The sequence below is a fragment of the Medicago sativa genome, chromosome 4 (genome assembly GCF_051527215.1).
Source record: "Medicago sativa cultivar Bolivia chromosome 4, Bolivia_mono, whole genome shotgun sequence".
NCBI classification, from domain to species: Eukaryota; Viridiplantae; Streptophyta; class Magnoliopsida; order Fabales; family Fabaceae; genus Medicago; species Medicago sativa.
Window position 1 is genome coordinate 19949302 of NC_140752.1, and position 24198 is coordinate 19973499.

The 24198-nt window shown below is 31.5% G+C and overlaps 2 protein-coding genes across 3 annotated transcripts; one reads left to right on the plus strand and one right to left on the minus strand.

Moving 5' to 3' along the window:
- Positions 1-3736: 3736 nt before the first annotated feature.
- Positions 3737-13459, minus strand: LOC146927059 (protein transport Sec1a-like). Of its 2 annotated transcripts, XM_085700460.1 has the most exons (21): positions 13251-13457; positions 12045-12100; positions 11842-11923; positions 11294-11372; positions 11078-11128; positions 10849-10945; positions 10720-10752; positions 9659-9784; positions 9106-9297; positions 8946-9029; positions 8762-8860; positions 8601-8677; positions 7904-8000; positions 7510-7635; positions 7319-7414; positions 6704-6826; positions 6375-6455; positions 5370-5578; positions 5167-5257; positions 4990-5079; positions 3737-4016 (listed from the first exon to the last, which is right to left on the minus strand). In XM_085700460.1, the coding sequence occupies exons 1-21, from the start codon at positions 13327-13329 to the stop codon at positions 3963-3965; spliced, it is 2022 nt and encodes a 673-aa protein (XP_085556586.1). In that variant the 5' UTR covers positions 13330-13457; the 3' UTR covers positions 3737-3962. The 2 variants fall into 2 exon arrangements, with proteins under 2 accessions (XP_085556586.1, XP_085556585.1); XM_085700459.1 differs by having other exon boundaries at positions 10720-10945; positions 13251-13459.
- Positions 13460-20854: 7395 nt separating this feature from the next.
- Positions 20855-23608, plus strand: LOC146927060 (aspartic proteinase Asp1-like). Its single transcript, XM_085700461.1, has 8 exons — positions 20855-21098; positions 21451-21577; positions 21814-22049; positions 22251-22484; positions 22639-22777; positions 22877-23071; positions 23185-23257; positions 23373-23608. The coding sequence occupies exons 1-8, from the start codon at positions 20908-20910 to the stop codon at positions 23462-23464; spliced, it is 1287 nt and encodes a 428-aa protein (XP_085556587.1). The 5' UTR covers positions 20855-20907; the 3' UTR covers positions 23465-23608.
- The last annotated feature ends 590 nt before the right edge of the window (positions 23609-24198 follow it).

A 24198-nucleotide genomic window follows, 5' to 3' on the forward strand; every position in this document is an offset into this window, starting at 1 on the left:
AAGGTTTTAACGAAACCCCTACTTTTTATTACCACTCTTTTTTTTTTTGAAGCAAAACAATATTACTATTATGGCAATTTTTTTCTTTATATTAAATTTTAAATTTCTTTTAAAAATTAAATTATAATTTGTTTTTTTTAAGAAATTAAATTATAATTTGTTAACTTCTTTAATAACTAGTTTAGAGACCCGGCGTTGCCCAGGTTAGATATTAAATAAATTTTATAAGTTTGTGTGCACGAATACATGTGTCAGTATATTAGATTCAATTTATTTAAATTTACAATTATAATAATATCATAAAAATAAATATAAATGATGAGATGAATGGTAAGAGTTTTGGGTCCCTTTAAATGGTAAGAGTTTTGGGTCCCTTTAAACATGTGGTCATGAGTTTGTTTCATGGCCTATGCGTATGAGAGAGAAAAATCGATTGAAAGAGAAGAAAGTGGTTGAAATATATATATATATGAGAAATAATAAAATTGGTGTTTGGCAAACCTGAAGAAGGAAAAATGTTAGATGAAAAGAAGGTTTGGGGATTCTGCTTGTGCTCAAAATATGTAAATATGTGATTAACGAAAATTTATTTATTTATAGTTAACATTTGCATTAGAATATGTTGCTAAAAGATAACATAATAACTAATCGAATCTTTTTTTATCAAAAAAATAAATAATAATTGAACCTTTTTTTCCCTCAAACATAAAAACTAAATAAATAATAATTGAACCTTTTTTTCCCTCAAACATAAAAACTAATTGAATGATATAGTGCTAAAAGATTAGTACTACCTCCGTCCCGGAATAACTGACCCATTTTCTAAAAAAAAGTGTCCCAAAATAACTGATCCATTTCAATTTTCAATACAGCTTTCATCATTCCCAATACAATATAACACTAAATAATACTACTTTTATCATTCCCAATACAATATATTCCACTTTCCCCTTCATTTATACACTTTTCTTAATCTGTGTGAAAAACCAAAGTAGGTCAATTATACCGGGACGGAGGGAGTAATAACTAATTAAAGCTTCTTTTCCTAAAAACAAATAAACAAATTGGAGTTTTCTAATCATAAAATAATATCGTATATGTAAACTTTGTTGAAAGTATTATGTGTAGTTTGTTGAGATATTTCTGCTACATAAAATATTAGAAATTCAATAAAAATTTAAAGAAAATATTGAGTTGTGTAGTTTGTTGAGATATTTCTGCTACATAAAATATTAGAAATTCAATAAAAATTTAAAGAAAATATTGAGTGGATAAGATCAAAATGTTGTTGAGATATTTATGTTAAATAAAATAGGGTTAATTAAGTTTTTAGTCCCTATAAATATTCACAGTTTTGTTTTTAATCCCTATAAAATAAAATCACACTTTTTAGTCCCTGTGACATTTTCCTTAAGCATTTTAGGGACCAAAAATGTTGATGGAAATTTTTTATAGGGACTAAAAATGCTAACGGAAAAATTTTATAAGGACTAAAAAGTGTGATTTTATTTTATATGGACTAAAAACAAAATTTTGAATATTTACAGGGACCATTTCCTTAATTAACCCAATAAAATATTGATTTTTAAAAATAGAAAAAATAATAGAAATATTGAGAATGAATGTGGAAGTGACACGTGGCATAAAAAACCTTACTTTATATATATATATACTATTGATTAATAATGGGCCGTGTTAACGAGTGCCTCATGACACTCTTTAAACATTCTAAATAATTATTCTTTTAAAAAGTTAACTATTACAATTTCCAATGCATTCAATACACAATTTTTCATTAAAAACTTACTCCCTCGGTCCCGCAATACTTGAAATATTTGGAAATTTTTTTTGTCCCACATTACTTGACCTTCTCAAATTTTTAAACTTAATTTGACAAGTTTACCCCTTATAGTTACTTTTTGTGGTCTCCATGTAAAAGTTTATAGTGGAACAAAAAAAGTAATCATTACTTAAAAAAGTGAAGATTTAAAAATAATAATAAGGACAATTCAGTAAAAATATCATTCTCTTTCTTTCATCTTTACACTTTTCTTAATCTGTGTGAAATGGCCAAGTAGGTCAAGTATTGCGGGACAGAGAGAGTATCATTTAAAGTGCTTAAAGAGTGTCCGGGGGCACTCGTTAACATTTCCATTAGTTTACCTTAGTTTTTTTTTACATATTTAAATATATTATTATAAACTTAAATTGAAATATGATATTATATAAAAAAATGCTAGGGACACTCTTCTTTAAAATGTTATGTTTAAATCTAAATGATGTTTAATCTAATTTGTCTATTAACTTGTAAATCTATTTGTAAATGATTCAGATTTTTTAAAATGAAGTTGAATTTCTAAAATATCTATATTTTCGAAATAAAAATAAAATGCTAAAACAATCAAAGTTATGAAATAGAAGAAGTAATTTGTCTCTGAATTATAAAAATGTAAACATTCTCTAAAACATTTTAAAATTTATTAAGTGAATTTATGAACTATCACACTCTCCTGTTTTAAGAGTGAATGAAATGAAGGGCTGTTTTAAGCATGAATCATATTATTTATTTAAACTTGTTCATATGAAATAGGTTTTTAAATAGGCTAACAAACTATATAAGACTTTTGAAAGAGTATGTTATACTCTGGCGTGAAAATTAAAAGCATTCGATTTTTTTACAAGTCACGTTTATATCTTGCAAAGCCTAGCTCGACACAAGCTATTCATACCCCTATATATTGTAAACAATCATGTCAAGTTGGTTCGGTTGGTAAAGAGTTGACTTGCATACAAGACTATGACTTCAACTCTCGTAGCCAACATGATGACCTCTTTAATGGATGATTTGTAAGTACCACTCTTAAAAATCAATGTACATGTGTATTATAATTTTATAGTTCATAAACTAAATGGGAGAGATGAATCATTTAACCAGAAATAGAACACTACTCATTTGTTTTTTACTCAACTTATATACGGAAGGATTCACTTCATGAGATAGTATTAGTTTTCTATTGATTTTTTGAACTATTCAAGAAAATTTGAAGTTCATACTATATTCGATATAGTAAGAATTACTGGCGTTGCATTTCCATTCATTTTGCTTTGTTATATTCAATGATAGTTTGACTAGTGATTTCCTATACAATCATGACTAATCAAATTACAATCATTGATATTCTAAATATGGAAATATGCACATAGTAGTCTGATACAACCCCGTAGACGAAATTAAAGGTTGGCAAATGTTGAGACTATCACGAAAATCATGAAAGAGTTGCAACGGAAATCCTTTGGTGAAGATGCCAACAATGAAACATGTAACTTAAACATGTTATTCAATTTTGACAGTTTTTATTTTTATTTTTTATTTTTATCTTGAATGTATAGTAAGCTTTCTTGTTTGGGTTAACAATAAAAATAGTTTCAAAAAAGAAGCATATTTATTTGTCCAAGATAGAGTAGGTAAACTTGTCACACAAGAAAAACAAAATAGAGTAGGTGAAGAAAAGGTTTTGGTATATGGAGTCATGGAGAGAAGATTTGGAATAGTCTTGTTGCAGAAGGTTTAGGAGGAAAAAAATAACAGTTGAGAGGTGCAAGCGGTTTAACTCAAGCCGTATTGTCATTCGTGAGGATTCGTGAGGAATATTCTCGCGACATATAGTATTACTGTATATAAAATATGAAATTGGAGGGAGTATTAAACTTTAAACAAGGGAGAATATGGAAGAAGTAACTATAAAAGCTATACTTTATTATCTTCCTTTCAGCTGAATGTGACATAAAATCATATTACATATATGTATATATCATAACAGGACCAAATGTCCATCGTACATGACAAAATTTGCGTAACCAAAATTGAAGGGAACCGTGTGTTCATCCCTTGTCGAGGGAGTATAAACATTCTATGTCTAATGAATAAAGGGTATAAGCACTTAGCAGTATTCAGAAACACTTCATATTCCAAGTCCATCCAGTGCAATTTGGCTGTCACACAATAACTTCAATTTCTGCACATTATTACAAGGCATCAGGAGAATCAATTGTGCTATATATTTGCTTCAGTTTGATAAATATTTTAGCCTATAAATAAAAACTGATAAAAGAAACTAAAAAAATATCAGCAGCTACTTCAATCAAACGCTTCTTTCTACCCAAAAATCTCTGCCTATCAGGATTTACATGGCATTGTTCTCATAGTTCTAAATTACGGTTCGCAACAACAATTGCGGTCATAATATAAATTTTTTAGAGGTCTTAGTCTTGGATAGTAAAGATATAGAAGTCAACGATACAGTTGACTGACTTTACTTGCAGCTCAAGCAACTAGCTTAAGAGTGATTAGTTACACTATAGTGCACGATAGCTTACTGTAGCTTATTGTATACTAGCACTTTGTCTATAAATACTTGATGAAATCATTAATTCATCAATGAGAAAATTTATTTCCATTCCTTTCTTAACATTCTTCATACTTAGCATTTCAACTGCAATTGCAGCCGTATCGGCTACATTTGCAGGAGAACAAAAAAAAAAAAAAAACTAAAGGTCAAAATCTAGTTCATATTGAGATGGCATAGTATAATGGGTGAATGTAGAATCACCATAGTAGTTCAAATGAACGTAATTAATCATGTTAATTGGGCCATACCAATCTCCTGGCAATGTAAAAGGCAATCATATAAGATGGATTGTTCACAAGGTGTCAGCTCAATGGTAAAAGTTTGACTTTGTAACCTCAAGGGACGGATTTCAAATCCCATAAGGTAATTAATAACAATTTCTACTTTCCCGGCTTAAGAAGGATTTAATTCATAAAAGACCTTTCACTTCATTAATTGAAAAGAAAGAAACATTAAATAGCATAGAACAACGTAAAAGATGATCAACTAATAGAATCAGGACATTGTTCATATAAAAGTTTGAATTATGAGAGCTCTGTAATGTTCCTTGGGAGGAAATTGCAAAAAATGGAGTTATTACCGTAAGATACATAGGAGGATCATCCATGGAAGTAGTGCCTAGGATTACTTCTCTTTTAAGTTTTGTTGTCAGTTTATGACAAACACGTAGCTGAAAATAAAAGTAATGATATCATAAGATGGGACTACAATTGCAACATCCCGAATATGAACACAGAAGTTCTTTATCATATTTTACCTCAGATCGAGTAGCCCCACCAATAATAAACACAAAGATCCGCTTTCCCATCTTCTTGAAATCCGAAGTCACGTTCTTTAATGTGGAGTCACTAAAGAAGATTGGAAAAGCTATTAGATCAGGGATAAAACTGTATCCGTTTGAAAGCATATTTCCTTTATGTTAAAGAAGAAAATTTGTGTTTAGGTAATAGTTCATGTCACCTTGAATATCCATCGTCAGAAGCACGAGACTTAGCCCAGTTGGCTGTTCGCCTAGATCTTATTGAATTAGGAGCGGTAGTCGGTGCTTGTGCTGTCTGACTGCGTGTGCTGCTTCGAGCAGAGTTTCCTCTGGAAGCAGGAACTGGTTCATTTTTACATGCATAGTCGCTCTTTGGCAAATCACCCTTATTGAGATTTTCAATGACCTCCTGATAAAGGCAACACTATCTATGATTTACATTCATCATATACAATAATAATAATAGTATTCATTCATGCTATAATTAAACAACATTATTTCTTATGCAATTTCCTTAGCATGTTTAAATCAGATTCTTCTCATACAATTTCACAGCAAAATCTATTCTCATTACGTATGGTTCATAATTTCATGATGACTTTGCATATGTTTACCGCCACTTAGCCCAATTCAACCTAATACAATTTCATGTAGAGGAAAGATCTATTGGATCGCAAGTGTGACACACTGAACAAGTTAACTAATTTTGGGTTGAGCCTAACACAACCCCACAAAACTGGCTTGTGAGGTGAGGACTGTCCCTACTTATAAACACTTGTTCAAGCCATATCACTTCCAATATGGGACTCTTAACAGTCAAAAAACTATATAATTTGTAACTTCTAAAATCTTATTAAAGTAAACATGTAAATTTCGAAAGATCCGGCATCTTCACTAAGCAAGGATAGGCAGATCAACCATCTTGCAAATGTTGTTTACATTTTTGCATCGTAAAAGCCAATGACTGGAAATTTCTTATTGTGGCTAGCATTGCAGTTTTTTTTTTTTTGAAGCAAGAAAATCACGATTTTTCCTGTACAAGGATCCCCTATGTTTGGTTATCGAACCCCTAGGTTATATTAGAAGAAATTGGTTTCTTTCTCTTCCTAATATTCATAAAATTTGAGAGAACTCAAATCCGAAGATATCATTTTCACATGCAAATAAATTTGGAAAATAAAGGCTTGCATGATATTTAGTTGTACCTCTATAACGGGATAAAATCGAAATAGTGACCATGTTTCTTCCTCTTCATCAGTACGATCTTTGCGTGCTGCTTGCGATGTCTATGTAAGAAAAGAAAATTATTTTATAGATAATTTGATGCAAAATAAAGCATTCACACAAGGGCATGAAATAGAACATTTTGTAATACAAGACCATACCACCCACAGCTTGAAGTATCTAAAATCCGTAATGAAAGGGAATCCATAAATCATATATTTTTATTTTCATTTCTTAAGGATATAAGTCCGCAGTTAACATATTTCCTCCATTTGACTTCTATCAGCATGAAATGAATATATATGTTTACCTTCTGGTTACTGAACTTTAGCGAGAAACCACCGGTAGCAGCAGCTGACTTCTTTTTGGATGATCCCGCCAGCATTTGCATATTACTGACAACTTTCATGTCATCGGGTGATAGTTTTGCCAACTAGTTAGATAAACAAACCATCAATAATGATCGCTTATGATATATTCTTTTTCTTTGAGTTTTAGTATTGTATTGTATTTGTTGCTAGATGCTGAATGCATAAAAGATCAGACTGGACCTCAGAAATCAAATATATCAAGTAAGGTAACAATCAACCTACAATGTCCTTTGTCTCAGAAGACACCACATCCAAATTTGTTTACGAGGCAACTACAGATAAAGATCCAAACCCATATACACAAAGATAATTTACAAATGCGACATGAATATCTAGCAATTCAGAGCTTAGCGCTGTCGCACAAGTTTAATTCAGTAAATTTTACCTACCAGACTTCTAAGGAATATAAATCTGTCAGAATTTGAACATCTTTGCTGATTTTTGAGTTAGGAAAAGCAAGAATATCAGACATATTTTCAAATCATAAGCCTAATAAAGAAACATAATTAATAGAATCTATTAAATATTTAAGATTTATAGGAGTTGGTATCGACCTGCATTAGCTTTACACCTTTATCACCATCAAACTTTTCAGGGTAGACAGTTGCATAGATCATCAACAACCGCAACTTATATTCCGGAGACATATTCTGCACATGGAAAAATATTTTATACGGAAATTGTACATATTGTGTTTAGATTTATATTATATTGCCTAATCGGACATATGGATTCAGTACAAGACCTGCTTTGTTCTTAAAAAGTTAATAACGTCCTTGGCTGCAGCATCCCCAAAAACAAGATCTTGCTCCAACTGTCCAAGCTCGCGAAGGTCGTTTTCTCTGATAATTGTGTTGATCTTTCCGGCTATCTACTTTGAATTAATGATGCAGAGTGGTCAGAATAGACATATGTTTCATTTGTTTTGTTAGGACCCTTATCAGCTTATAAGAGTTGTATATTACAGATGTTTGCTAGTCTTAGTGAGCACGAGTTATAAAAAATTATGCAATTTTTGTCCTCTTACATTCCATCGTCATTATTCTTATTTCTTAAGCTGCAATCAAATACTTTTTCTCAATAACTATAAAGAAAAAAAATTAGAAGACAACAGAATCAAGATGGAAAAACTCAATCACCTCTACATGGAGTGAAATCTTTTCCACTTGCTCAGTGTATTGGGGCAAAGCTTGAACCATTTTTTGCAAGTCTCGTGTAGATAATTCACTACCATCTCTGCAAAGTATTAAATTTATAGGTCAAAAAAGTGTTTATCCCACTGTAAAGAAGTGCAATGATCACCATTTTTGTTTAGAAAAATCTCAACAAAAAAGTAACCTGTGTGGAGAAGGCTTGCGAGACTATAAATCTTTCCTTTCGTATGTAATTAATCTTAGTTTAGTCTCCAATTTTCATTCTATGAGTTATTAGTTAGGTTCGGGTTCAATCTATCGTTTGTACTTGATGTATCTATATTTTGACCCAAAATCAACCAAGTAACAAGTTTGATATTCAGACTCAATATTTTACCTGGTGTTTGTTAAATGAAATACATTTTTCTTAATATGAAATATTTTTGGACAAATAATAAAATGACAATATATACTTAACAACAAAATTATCTATAAAACGTTGTAATATTGTATGAGAAAAAAAACAAGTTAAGTATTCTATATGAGATTAGGAATGACAAAAAGTTGAGATAACTCCAAATGTGTTGTATGTAAAAGAAAAAATGACTATACAGTGAAAGATATAGGACCTTAAGTTAGACTGGCATTTCACAAAACGGACACTAATTTTGTGTAAAGCAGGGCTAAGGGTGCCAGTGAGTACCTTCCGCTTTGATGGATTTGTGCTGCTTTGTTCTTTTGTACAAAGTTGGTAAACTTGTCGTGCAATCTTTCACTGGCCTGGAATTTAAGTTGGTAAAAGAGCATTGAGATTTGATTCAAGACAAATGAAATGATTGCAGATAAAGAGTGAATAAGATGTACATCTGCTATATGTGAATGGCGAAGCTCAAGCCAGACTGCATCATGTTCTTCTAGAAGGACCTCCTTTTTCTCCGGTGAACCCCCTGTTTTGCTGGCAACCTAAAGTGATTGCTAATTCAATTAAGAGTGGCAAAATGTGAAAAACTTGTCTACAAGATAAGTGGAGGAAAGAAGAGCCTCATACCTCATGTATATATTTGTTTCCATCCATATCTAACAAATCGTGGATCATAGCATCATAGGTCCATTCATGAATTACAGGAGCAACCTGTGGTGCAGATTCATCGGTTATCAAAAGCAAGATATAACATGAAAGATTCACAGTGAAGAGAAATATTTTTAACCTGATCAATGGATCTATCAACAATGATCAGGTCGCATGTTTCACTCTGTGGAAATTTGGGAATGGTAGATTTATATTTGGAAACCATTTCGTAAACCGCATCAGCAAGCTTGGTAGGAACTAGTTCACGACGTGCTGTTGGGTCCGACTCGTCACTTTCCTTTGCCGAACGATACCACACATTCGGTAACTCCTAATGAGATAGAGATATTACGATAACATCTTTCCGAATATAGAACAAAGTATATCACACAAAAATATGCAAAAGGAAAATTGGAGAAAAGGAATACATGACACAATGTAAACAATACTCCCTCCGGTCTCGAATATACGCAAAAAAAAGTCAAACAAAGTTGATATATCTAGTTGAAATTTTTAACTAGATACATCAACTTTGTTTGATTTTTTTTTGCTTATATTTGAGACTGGAGTAGTACAACTTTAACCATCTATTTGTCTCTTTAAATTGGGCAAGAAAAGCAGTCCATTAAAACCTTGATCCGAGTTAAAATTACAAATATAAAACATGAGGTGAAGAAGTAGTAAAGTAATACCTTTAACGAAGCAAAAACTGTAGCCATTCGAATTGCCATATTATTCAAGCAGTTATTGAATCTACGAATATTGTCAGTATTGCCGTAAAGTTCTTGCAGAGCGGTTTCTTGATCAGTGATAAACCCCTAGATAATATATATTTCGGAACACAAATCAATGTTTTCTCTCATTCAAACATTATGTAAAAAGCTCAAGGTGATTCTTAGCTTAAAAATAAATACAAAAACAAGTGCAACCATACTTGAAGCAGAGTAGCTGCTTAATACAATGGCATTTATAAAAGATGGATAGTTAATTTTGGATATCACTTTGCATGATATCAAAGGGTTTTAGGAGAAACATGTGCTAAGAGTTTTAGTTTAGGTAAACGAATGTGCAACAATTCGAGCTGATACTGTGTGATCATAGAAGAGTTTGAGTTGTGGTGGGAGAAAACACAATGTCAAACATTTTGCATCGACTGCGGGGTTGGGAAAAGTATTGACCCAAGGTGTGTCGCTAACCTTGTTATTGATTTATTAAATATACTTCATTGACAAATTAAGATTATATACGAAGTACCAACTAATTAACATGATAATGTTCTTCTCCTTCTTCTTGCTCTCTTTAATTTTGACTTTGCTTATTGTGTCGGTTTATTCACGTAGCCGACTTCCACTAGTGAGATATGGCTTGTTTGTTATTGTTTTTGTCATCTGTTCAAAGTTGTCTTGGTATGTTTTACACCGACTATGAGTTTATTAACAAAAAGCCTGCATTGAAGCTTAACTTTATTACTTCCTCCAAAGGCATTCCTTCTCTTCCACTTTAGTTTCCTTATTGTCTCATCATCCCTTATTTTTAAAAGTCTTCCCACCATACTAGCATCTATGTAAAAGATGATTATTCTATCATAAGGTTTTACGACCAGCTAGAAACCAAATTGCATGATTGCCTAAGATCATTAATGAATCAATACTTTCTATCAGAATGAAAGTACATTGCCAGAAACATGAAATAGTTTTATCATTGCCAGAAAATACATTGCCAGAAACAAGAAATAGTTTTAACATTTATATACCTGGCTATCTATTGGAAAGTATTCCAAATTCATCTGCAAAATAAATCCAAAAGTGATTTCAGTCAAAACCAATTTGACGATGGTCACTTGCTCATAAATACTAGATAGATGGTTAAAACGAATTCTGACCTCTCTCAATGCACCTATGCGAGGTAAGACACTTGTATCACACTTGATGTGGTTTATAAGTTCCTTGGGGATTGGTGAACTGAAAAATACATATGCTCTAAAAAGTAGCATAGGAAAGAAGGACCCCCCAATCCAAAAAAGAAAAAAAAGAAGCAACAATCAGTATGTTCCCACACGTATAAAAGATGAAACAATGCAATATTTGTGAAAATCAAAAGTCTATGCATACTTCTTGTATAGAGGCTCCCTTCCAGACATATCAGACAAGAACATGACCACACTGCATGCTAGGAAAAGAGATGCTTAATATGGATAAAGTGTACAAGCGAAAAAAGGAAGTATAAGAAACAGAAAAAAATCAGTTGAAGATATACTTCTTGATGTTTTATTTTTATATCAGTCACTGACATAAAAATGGAAATTTCTAATTAAGAAACGAAATTACTTCTCTTTTGATGGCTGGATGTAATAAACAGCATCTAATGATGGTAATGGTTGCCTTCTACGGAAAAGGTCTTCCACCACTGCAATTAGAGGTCTTACATCAAATTTTTAACAGCATACCACAGAACTTGTAATGCCGAAAAGTTAGCTCATTGAATATCAGGAGAAAACGTAAAAAACACTTAACAGAAGAAAGCATCTCATTTATAGTCAATATTCAAAGATACGATTAATTACCATCACGTGCAACACGATAATACAGGTTGATGAATGAGAAATATTGTCGCAAATGATAATTTGTTTTTCTCCGGTCTCTTAGAAAAGCACACAGTCACCAGAACAGAGAAACACTTTTAATCTCTTTATCGGTTTTTTTAAATTTCTTGCAAGAGTTTTAGCACCAGCAGTCACTTCTAAAGTTTTTGGCCATTTATTACAAAGCTAGTTAAATTTTTCTTTTGTGTCATCGGTCAGAGCAAATGGGTTCTCAAAAAGATATGCAGAAAAATAAATAAACTTAGAAAAGTCATATCCTTTTAGAGTTCTTACAAGAAACTTCTTGGTCTGTAATATCTGCCATTTTACATGAGTGTGACATAACTTTCACTGTAACTTTGTCCATTATGAGCACCTATGAGAATCAGAAAAAATCGACAAACATCATCTGTCATTGCCAACTTGAATGAACTATAGATGAAATACAAAGGTAAACCACATTTGGGAAGCGCAAAACATCCATACTAAATCCACACCTTCCATGCTTTCGAATCCCCCGATTTTGCTGATCTAAGCATTTCATATAATAATCCTATGAACATACAACCATGAAAAAAATTAGGAAACAGGTCAAAAAGGTGAAAGCAATGCATTCATTTGGAAGTGCTTATGAAGATAATTCATGTGTATAAGCTCTTTTCTGCTTAATTTCATAAGTTTACCATAATAGATTATACATTACTTATGCGCAGCCATTCCTTTCATTCCCTATTCCACTGTACAAGCAACTTATACATAAGTATTAGTACAATACAACAACCAAAAAGGCCTCCTTAATTGATCGTTGGGCAACCGCCATCATGAGTTTAGAACTCTTTACCCTGATTTTAGAAAGCTCTGATGTATAGCTTCACGTCTACCGTGATTTTGGTGTTTTCCAAAATTTGAAGCTATAAAATCTCATATTTCTTTTGCTACATTCTTTTATGAGAGAAACATATAGGTTCATTTTCTAGAATATTAAACGCATTAAAACTTAACACGAAGAAGGATGAGGGGAAAAAATACGAATATCCGCAACAAACTTTACGAATTCTTTTTAGTCAATTGACAGATTCCAAAAGTTAATTTCTTAACCAAATGAAATAGTGATGGAGAACCGGAATACTCGTTCTCCAGTGGAGGTGTTTCAATCTATGAAGCGCCAGACGCCAAACACGATACTCTTCCACACACAGAAACCGGCAATAATTTTTTTTTTTTTTGAATGTAACTGCAATGTATTGGTGTCAGTTTCGAACATATCTTGCAATATTTGACACCGAAAACACATTCGATTTGAATTGTTGGTTTTGAAATGAGCTCTTTTTCGTCATATATATCATCAAATGTAGAACTCTTAACATACATCCTCGCAACCAAGACTGGACATTTGGAGCGTGACCTAATGGTCCGATAGTGGACAGCTCAATGGATCTTGAATAGAATCTGATACCACATTAGAGAATTTAGATCGACCTAACTCAACCTTACAAACCAAATTTTAAGATGAAGATTATCCCTACTCAAACACATGTCACCTCTCATCCAACATAAAACTCTTAACATGCTGCCTAGAATCTCAACATAATTGAACCTTTAGAGCCACATGAACGCTTGTATGTACATTTTTTTTTCTTCCATTTTTCCCGAGAAGAAAAGGAAAACGAAGGAAAAAAAAATATGAGAGAAAAGGATCTTACTATCACGGCTGATGTGGCGAAAAGGCCTATAATCAGATCCACCACCGCCATAAGAGAATTCAGAATCCGATAGCGACATTGTTGTTGTTGTTGTTCCTGCAACAATTGAAGATTTGATAATGGAAAATGGAGAGAGAAAAACGTTGGAAGATTTGAGGGAAGAAAAAAGAGTTTGAGAGAAAGTCGTTAATATTTTGCATGTCTAAGGAAGTGTGAGGAGGACGTGTAATTTAGAACTAGACTTTCGGTTACGGTTTATGCTCTCCATGTCAAACACATTTCCCTTCTATATTGCCTTCTAAACGATATCGTTTTATTGCACTAACTTCAATTTTATTATAACCAGTGAGGCACCAACCTGTTATTTTTATTGCGATATTATTTTGATTTTGATTAAAATTAAAAGTGTAGTTAATATCTAACTAAAAAAAAGTTGTATATAATAGATGTTATGCAATTTTCTATTGTAATAAATTATATTTATCTTTTTAATGATACCAACAATATAAAAAAATATAATATAAATTTTTTCCTTAAAAAAAATTTAAATTTTTATTTTTTTAAATGACACCAACAAAATGATATTTTTATAGTCAAATTTGTTTAAGGGTATAATCAGAATTGTAAAGGTCAGCCAATAACCATGTGTTCTCTTTATATATACGGGGGCATATACTCTCACATACAAAAGTCATTCTCATGTGATATGCCCCTTATATATATATATATATATATATATATATATATATATATATATATATATATATATATATATATATAATCAAACTCCATGCAAAGGAGTTAATTTTCTTTCGATTTAACAATGCCTACTATAAACACATGACAACGTAGAAAGAACGATGTATGAACCTCACTTAGATTAATATAATTTCCCTTTTCGCGCACTTGTGCGCCCTTGTCTTTCTTTATCTTTTGTTTTTTTACATTATTCAAAAACCTATGTTTCTTCGACTCACGGCTAAACACATGTTACTTTAAACCTATCAACTAAGAACCCTCTTAAGAATCTGACTAAAGTACTATATTTGATCTATTAAGTTTGTTTGTTGGGTTGAAACATTTTGTAATCAACAAATTAGCACGTTCAGTAGGACATTAGTTTGAGATAGTTTGTGTCAAGTTTTTTTTTAAATCAACTTGTTTAAAATAGTTTGTGTCAACAAATTGGCATGCCCGTGGAACATTTATTTAAGATAGTTTGTGTCAAGTCTTAGATTGATCTATCGAGTCTCATGTTTACAACACTTTTCAAAGCATTTCTAATGTTACTACATGGTAACCATGACTTAATCCATTTAACATACTTAACTACACTATTAACAAGGTAATCATAAAATTGAAAATGACGAGTTTTTTTTAGGGCTGATAGATGTTTACTTTCTGTTATTTTAGCGAATTTTGGTTTACCCTCTGTAATTCTTTTTAGATTCCCCACTGTAATTTTTATTTGATTTTAGACCCTCATGCAGTTGACTGTTTACACGCCTTACGTGGCATGCTGAGTTGGTTAATTAATTTTGTTTTTCATTTTTTTCTTTCCAATTGGGATAAAACAATTATTTAAAACTGATCTTACCTGATCAGAAGGTGGCTGCCAGTGCTTTCTTTAATGCGGTGGTTCACGGTGGTGAATGTACTTCAGTGAGCGTTGGACCGAATGGGGGGTGTGTACCTGCAGACACTCCGATGCTCAAGTCAGTAGAGGTTCAGAATGGGGGGTTTGAGAGTGAAAAAGATTCTACCTTGGAGGCTGCGAGGAGCCTCCTATTTATAGAGGTGGGTGAATGTAAGACCGTTGTAATGGCACATGTGTGTCCGGTGGTTACGAAATTGTGAGAACTGTAACCGCCGGAGAGATATTCGCAGGAACGTGGGAAAGAGACGTTACTGTTCGTTTGAACAGGTCTCAGTTGCTCCGAGCACCCCCCTCACGGAGAAAGGGGTGTGTTGCGAGTAATTTACCAAATGCAACATTTGGGCTTGGTTTGTTATTGGGCTCAAGCAATTGGGCCTAGGTCTTTGACCGGTCTAGAACAAAAACCAACAAAAAACCAAATAATTTTTTTATAGCAGCCATGAAACTCAAACCCATATCAAATCTTCCAGAAACACACAACCATTAAAACGCAGCAGCAACAACACAATAAGTTCTAGTTATACTTTTGCTCCCTCGATAACCCATGAAAAGGCAGCACTAAACAACACAACAAATCCTTAGGTTTCCTCAATAATTTCACTGATCTAATTAAATTCACATAAATTAGTGAAATTAACGAGACCACATCAAGATGAACCTTTATTTGTTTGTTGGATCTTTTTACCATAAGTAACTAAACCATAATTCGGTAGGATTATAAGATGAACCTCTATTTGTTTGTTGGATCTTTTTAATTCAAGTTTTTTATTCAATTATTCTCTAATTTCTATTTAATTTTATTATGCAAAAGTCTTTATATGCTTTCATTAGACCTAGGGAGTGTGGCATAACTAGGGATGAAGCATTAATTTAGCAATAAGGTTTCCCGTTTGTATAACTACCAAGGTAAGAGAAAGTATGTGATGATTTTTGAAGATTCATAGATGAAGTTGGAGCCTTTAGATGACAATTTAAGAATCCAAATTCTTTTATGTTTCAATCACCTTTAAGAGAGTAAAGCCCCACTCTAATATTTTGTATGTTGGCCTACTGGACCTTGTAGGGTTGATGAGTATGCACCTTTTAGTGTTGCATATAACATTAGAGTGATCAACAAGTGAAATTTGACAGTTGGAGGGACATACTTCCCCACAAACTCATCACTTAAATATAATATTTGTCTCATAACTGAATTTTGACTTGTCTTTAATAAACAAGTAAATAAATGGGATACGAAGAATCCTAACTGTCGCAAACATTCTGCAATCAAATCAGGATACTAACTCACTATTGCTTTGTGCAATCAAATAAAACTTGCAAACTCCCCCTAATTCACTCGCTTGATTTACTTTATTGTTTTTATTTTCTATTTTAAATATGTAACGCTAGTTGCTGAGTTGAAACGACAATACCTTTGGAGACGATCTTACTTACTATCTTTTTCAAAGTTTCAAGGGAAAGTGGACTTCTCACCGATGAAAGAATAATAAAGCCTTCTTTATTTTATGTTTTTTTTTCAGTTATAATGTTCAAGGGCTGACAAAGTGGAGAAGAGCATTACAAAAATAAAAAAGATATTTGAGAGAGATAGAAGGAAAACAAAAAAGATATTTGAGAGAAAGGGGAAGAAGAGAAGAGAGATGTAGATATACAAAGGAAATGAGAATCAAGTGAAACGTCATGATGTGGGGCACTAAAAGCTCACTAAACAGTCCATCAAAGTCTATTAAAATCCCAGTTTTTAAATAATCCATCAAAGTTAGAGATTTTTTTAATACCATAAGAGTGGAGACAAAAGGATTTTAATCACTTCTCCAGTTTTTTAAACTGGATTGTAATCACTTGGTTCATGGAGGAGGCATTGCTTCAGATATTAACCCATTTTTTTAGCCATTTTAATCACTTGATGCCGGGGAGCAATGCCCCGACAACAATGGCTTCTCCATTAAAGTATTGACACCAGTATGATGCATAGTCAGTTCATTATGGCTGTCAATGTCTGATTTAGATGATAGACTCGTTTGCGCACTTTGTGTGTTCAAAACGGGAGAGATGATAAGTAAGTGGTAATAGTGAATAAACCATCAATTTAATCTATAAATAATGAATTTTACTAATCTAGTCTCTGACCAACATAAATATATTAAGTAGTTCAAAAACTATTTTTTTTTTCTGTTAACCCTCATACTCAGAGAGTGCCAAACGATACCTAAGAACGTTATAAAAAGTTATTTTACAAAATATATGTATTTAATTCATATCATTAAAAAACTAATACCTAATGATTTTATAAAAAACTTAAATGTTTAAGACGAAACTTTTATAATTATTAATTAATGGCTTAAATTATTTTGCAAGTATTTTTTGGATCATGTTGTCAATTAAGAAATCATTTTTAAAGTTTTTTTTATAGACATGCTAAGAACTTATAAAAAGTTATTTTACAAAATATATCTATTTAATTCATATCATTAAAAAACTCATATCTAATAATTTTATGTTAAAAAATTTAAATTTTTAAGACGAAACTTTTATAATTATCAATTAATGGCTTATAAATTTTAAGACGAAATTTTTAAATTTAAATTTTGACTCCAAGAGTAAGTTTGTTTACTTACTCCAAAGTTAGCATTTAATTCTATTATTAATTAATGGCTTAAGTTGGTTATTAATAAGTAATACCATAAACTTTAAGTTTCTTCTATATTGGAGTTGACACTCATCACCTTAAGACGACCAACCAATTAATTACTTTTAATTGAATTGATTAAGTTTTTTATTTTTCTCCCTTTGCTTTTTCTGTGCAGTATCAAGTTTAATCTACCTTCTAATTCTCTCACTTATAGCAAATAAATGGGATGAAGCTAAAAAAATTCCTCAAACCATAGCAAGCGTAAGAGTTTGAACAGTTCATTATTTCAAAGTATGAATTGATGATGGAAAAATTTACACTGATTTGCTTTCTACCATGCCTTATTTCAAAAAATGGTTATCTTTTCTTGTCTTGTTCGTTAATCAGGAATTCTCTGAACAGTTTTAAATCTTCTACATTTTTGTCGTGATAGAGTTTTAAAGTTTTGCTAATAAGCTTTTACCAATTTTTTTCCTTATGTGTATAAAAATTAAACTAAGGGAGAAGAATAAAAAAAAAATCAATTAAAAAGTCAATAATTGTTTTTCCATTTTAAAGTGATAATCTTAACTCCAATAGAGATGAAACTTATAGTCTACCGTATCACTTATTATTAATCAATCTAAACTATCAATTGAAAATAGACTTAAAAGGCTAAAATTTGGAGTAAGTAAACAAACTTATTTTTGAAGTCAAAATATCCCTCTACATTTTATTCGATAACATATATTGATTTTGGTATTTGCCATTTAAACTAAAACTTATAGACAAAGACAGTTAAAAATATATTTAATCCTTTTAAGAAAATATAAAATATTAAATTAATTACTACATCATGTTTCATGGTCAGTGTCAATATCCAAAGACCAAAACGCGTCAGAAGCTATAAATACACATCTTCTATAAAAAGGGTGAATGTCATCATCTATGGAAAACCAATTGAATGATGGTCAATTAAGTATAAACTTAATAAAAGCAATTCAATAAATACCAATTAAATATTTGTTTTTCATTTTCATTCCTTGCAAGAACAACTCATCCTTTATAAGAAAAAAAAACTCATTTTCTTTCTTTCAAACTATAAGCAAAAATGAGCAATTTTTATCATACTTAGTTATGCTATTTTAAAAAAATATCATCTTTTCTAAAATGAAATTAAATGCAAATTGCATTTATTTTGCCCTCATTTCATTTTTTCTATAACCAATGAAAATTATTCTAAGGATAACACAAGAAACTATACTACAAACTACTCCCTCCATTCCTTTTCTTTTGATGTTTTAGAACTTCAACTATATTCCAAAACATTTGATGTTTTAGTGAATTTATTATTGTTTTCTCTAGTTTACCCATGTTGGAAAACACAATAAACTATTAAAGTAGTTGTGACCTTTGGTTTATCACATGTGAATTTAATGATAAATAAGGACATTTAAGTAAAACACACACAAATGTTTATATACTTTAATTACTCCTTAAAACTTATGTCAAGAGCTAAAACATCAAAAGAAAAGGAATGGAGGGAGTACTATATTTTAGTTTTTTTCATAAATGTGAAATTGTTTTTTTTGTTTTTTATTTTATTTTATAATTTGAGATGGAAGAGTATCTTTTACAGATCAAGATATTTCATTTTCATTCCTTGTAAGAACTATCTTCTACTACTATTTGTCAACAAAAAAAAAAAATCTTCTACTACTATTGTACGTTTATTCGATGGTCAATGTGAATACAATTCAAGAGTGAAAATAATGTTTTGTAAAAAAAAAAAAGAGTGAGAATAAAGTGTTTGCAACAATAACTTTTCAATAATATAGCATTTGACTAGATGTTTTTGTGTGGTTCTTCACATAAAATGTTCATAATTACCAATTAAATTTGAAATCGACAATTTTCTCACCGTTTCCTTTTTTTTTTTTTGAATGGCAAAGATATATATAGAAAAAAAAGCGCACAAGCTAAAAGAAGCTGTACAAGATACATCTGAGGAGCCGCCCAAAGGACGCTCAAAACCCGACGGGGCCACCACTAGCTCAACACACGAGCCAGACGGAAGCAACCACGAGAGCCACGGAAAAATAACCACCAAAAAACACAAATAAAGTTAATACAACAAAAAAAAACAAAACAAACCACCAAAGTAGAGGCCAAGACACCAACCGCCTAAGACGGGATGCCCATAAAGAACCGAGGAGATCGGCCAGGAAAGGAAGGGCAATGAACCCCCACCAAACCCTCACCCGAACCAGGGAAAATCTCCACCACAACACCCTACCGAAGCCAGCAAAGGACATGTAAATTTTTTCTCACAGTTTCCTAAAATCACAAAAAGTAAATTTTATATCAAAAATGGTACGAAAACACATGTAACGAAATGCATCCAAATTTAAAAAAGTATTAAACTTGTCAATGAAAAACACATAATTAAGATAAGTGTTTTTTTATTAGAAAAAAATAAAAAAAATAAAACTGTTTTCGCTCTTTCCATTAAAGTTAGTGTGAAAGTGTGCATCTAGCCTTATAAGTCAAACAATATATGCACGGCTACGCTCTTTGCATCAAACTTAGTTAAAAAATATTGACATGAATGTTTAATGCAAAGTAGTTAATAGGTCTAAATTCAACTATCTCAAAACTAAGGTTTTTATAGTATTATTCGGTCTTAATTTCAAACAAAAATCATTCGATTACTTGATTTATAATATTGTTGACGAAGTGTTTATCTCGAAAATTACGATTGAATTGACACACAATAAAAAAAAATGTATTTAAATAATATATTTGATGTCATATATAATTTTTGGACGTTCCATCTCAAAGTCAAAGATCATGTAAACACTTTTTAACAGAGTTGAACGAAAAATGGATTAATTTGTTACAAAACAAATGAAAAGATAATCAATTTTTTACAAAAACAAAAACAATTAATGGACTAACTTGTTCACTTTAATGACATAAATGACCAATTTAAAATTAATTTAAACTTAAAGTATCCTATGATGTATTTGAAGAGAAATAAAAAAGGGGTCATGTTAACTTGTGCCCTTAAGGCACATGTTAAGGAACTCAAAATGAGCAACTTTGCATTGAAAAATATGATAATTTAACTTTTAATAAGTTAATTGCACGACTTTTGATACGTATATTTCTATAATAAGTTCCTTAACATGTGCCCTTGATGGCACAAGTTAACATTTGCCATAAAAAAAGTATTTCGCAACTCTACTCGAGGGAGGTGGGATATGACAGCCAAATTTTCTCACATTGAAGATGTAACACACTCCTTTAATTTTCTATATAAACAAACCATTGAGACAACATTGAGCTCCATATCCAAATTCAATCTCTTTTCCACTGATTTATTAAATATGGATGTGAAAAATAGAGGAGTTTCATTGATAACATTTTCACTCTTTCTATTACTTTCTTCTATTTTTCCACATCATTTCTCAGTTGCCAATCAACTTATCCACAAGAACAATTCAATCCCCCCAACTTCTATACATTCCCTCATTTCTTCTCTTGTTTACTCAATTAAGGGAAATGTATATCCAGATGGGTATGTTAATATCACAAATCCCTCTCTTTTCTTCATCAATAATTGTTGTTGCCATATAATTCAGGGACATCTTTTTTTCTTCTAATAACTTGGTCAATCATTTTATGAACTAATTATGATGAACTTTGTTCTTTAATTTTTATAATTTCTTGTGAAATTTCATAATCATCTTCGTATGTATCAAATTATATCATTTTCAATGGGTGACCCTAACATTGGTTTTTTGAGTTTTTTCTTCTAGTTTATAAATTATAGATTACAATAGTTCATTGAGTTATTTATTCAAAAAAATAGTTTATTGAGTTATAATTTATATGTATGTATATATGTATGTATGCCCCTCTTGATGTAGGTTATACACCGTGTCCATCGACATTGGCAATCCTCCCAAGCCATACGAGCTTGACATCGACACCGGCAGTGATTTAACTTGGGTTCAATGTGATGGACCCGATGCACCGTGTAAAGGTTGCACTTTGGTATGTTTTAAATTACACTCCATTTACATTTTTAGTTACTAGTTAGTACTATTATACACATATATTGGCCACAAGACAGACACGTACAAACTAATAATAATTTGAAATAATAGAAGTTATTGAATGTAACTATATGCGTGAGACATTGAATAAATCTTCAAAATAAAGTGTCATTGCTAAATAAGGATGTCTTATGATGATTTTCACTTAATTTCCTTACCTTTGTACCTTTGCAGCCCAAAGATAAACTTTATAAACCAAATGGAAACCAGCTTGTAAAATGTTCGGATCCAATTTGTGCTGCAGTACAACCACCTTTCTCTACGTTCGGTCAAAAGTGTGCTAAACCAATTCCACCATGTGTTTACAAGGTTAAATATGCAGACCATGCAGAATCTACAGGTGCATTAGTCCGAGACTATATGCACATAGGAAGCCCGAGTGGCTCAAACGATCCTTTGGTGGTATTCGGGTAAGTGTTTGTTTTTGTGATAGTTTTTGCATCAAACAAGAATTTAATTAGTATACTTTATTAATGTACAGTTATTTTACACAAATATCTAATGATGTGTACAATACCTATACAACGACAGAGTATATTGATTAAATTCATTAAGCAATATGCAATGATAAATATTATAACTTTATAAGAGTTTGTTTCTTTGCATGCTAGGTGTGGATATGAGCAGAAGTTTGCTGGTCCTACTCCCCCACCTTCCACACCAGGGGTCCTTGGCCTTGGCAATGGAAAGATAAGTATTTTGTCTCAACTTCACTCTATGGGCCTTATCCACAATGTGTTAGGTCACTGCTTGAGTGCACAAGGAGGAGGGTATTTATTCCTTGGAGATAAGTTCATTCCCTCATCTGGAATTGTTTGGACACCTCTAATTCAAAGTTCATCAGAGTAAGTGTTAACCTAAATGTTACTCTCCTTTTCGATAATAACTGATATATTCGGCCATTTTACACAGATTAAGAAATATATATATTTAGGGCAAAGAATGTCGTCACGTATAAGAACTTACATGTAATCTTATATTTTTTCTTTTTTGTTCCAGACAACACTATAGCACAGGTCCAGTAGATTTGTTTTTCAATGGAAAGCCTACTCCTGTAAAGGGTCTTCAAATTATCTTTGATAGTGGGAGCTCCTACACTTACTTCAGCCCCCCAGTCTATACCATTGTTGCTAATATGGTTAGACAAAAACTAAGAAACAATGTTATCAAATTTATTTTCTTATTTTGCCTTGTGATTATCAAATTTCATCACTAATAATTGATGCATATGATTCAGGTGATTAATGATTTAAAAGGGAAGCCACTTAGTAGAGAAACTAAGGATCCATCACTTCCAATTTGTTGGAAGGGTGTCAAACCATTCAAATCTCTCAATGAAGTCAACAACTATTTTAAGCCCTTGACTTTAAGCTTTACAAAATCAAAGAATTTACAATTTCATCTGCCTCCTGCAGCTTATCTAATAATCACTGTTAGTACCTTTTTAAATCTATATAATCTTATAATGAAATGAACACATGAAATTATGTGTATATCACTATGTTAATGTCTTGCATACATTTATGATGGTCTTTTCATTTCTAGAAATATGGCAACGTCTGCTTAGGGATTCTTAACGGCAATGAAGAAGGCTTGGGAAATCGTAATGTAGTTGGAGGTAAGACATTCCTAAACCTAAAAATTGCTATATATATATATATATATATATATATATATATATATATATATATTCGATAATTTTATTGTAAAGCTTTTTCTTTTGTTGTTAACAGACATATCTTTGCAAGATAAGGTAGTGGTTTATGACAACGAGAAACAACAGATTGGATGGGCGTCTGCCAATTGTAATCAAATTCCTCATTGATAGATCAATATATTATCATGATATATCTTTTATACTAGAAATAAACTCACATGCTTATGATGCCATGTTAAGTAAGTGAGCATATCAATTACTGTAATCTATAACCTTCCAATATATGTGATAGGAGTATATTTAAAGTTTGTACATTACCTAATTTTTTTTTTTATGCTGTAATTGGTGCATACGTTGGAACAACCACTCTCTTAATTGTGGTGGTGTATGATGCATCCCTTTTAATTTCGGGTTCTCATCTATAAATAACACAAGGGATACTAGGTGATTCCATGTTTTACTGCCTGATGAGATATTTTATGTTTTGTGTGAGTTTTTTTTGTTAGAACAATCCCTGTTGACTTGGAAAGTGATAGTAGGTTGTTATTTGACTCATACTTATTTTTGATTGCCACTGTTTTAGTTAAGCATGCATGTGGCTTAGTTTTTGCTATTTGTTAGAATTGCATTGGCTATTTAATAGCTACTGATCATTCAATTCAATAAGTAAATCATTTCAACCACAGTCTACTAATTCTCAATTTCATTAAAGCTGACTTCAATCTGTTTTTGTTTTTTCTTTCTCTCTTATATATGCCACAACCTGTTTTCGATTATTCTACATTATATTTTCAGTTTTCTATGATAAACTTCAAAGAAAAACATTTTAATACTTTGTGTGTCTCCCAATTAGTTGGTGTTGATGAATAAGAAGGTAGTTCGATCGTTTGACACCTTCTGAC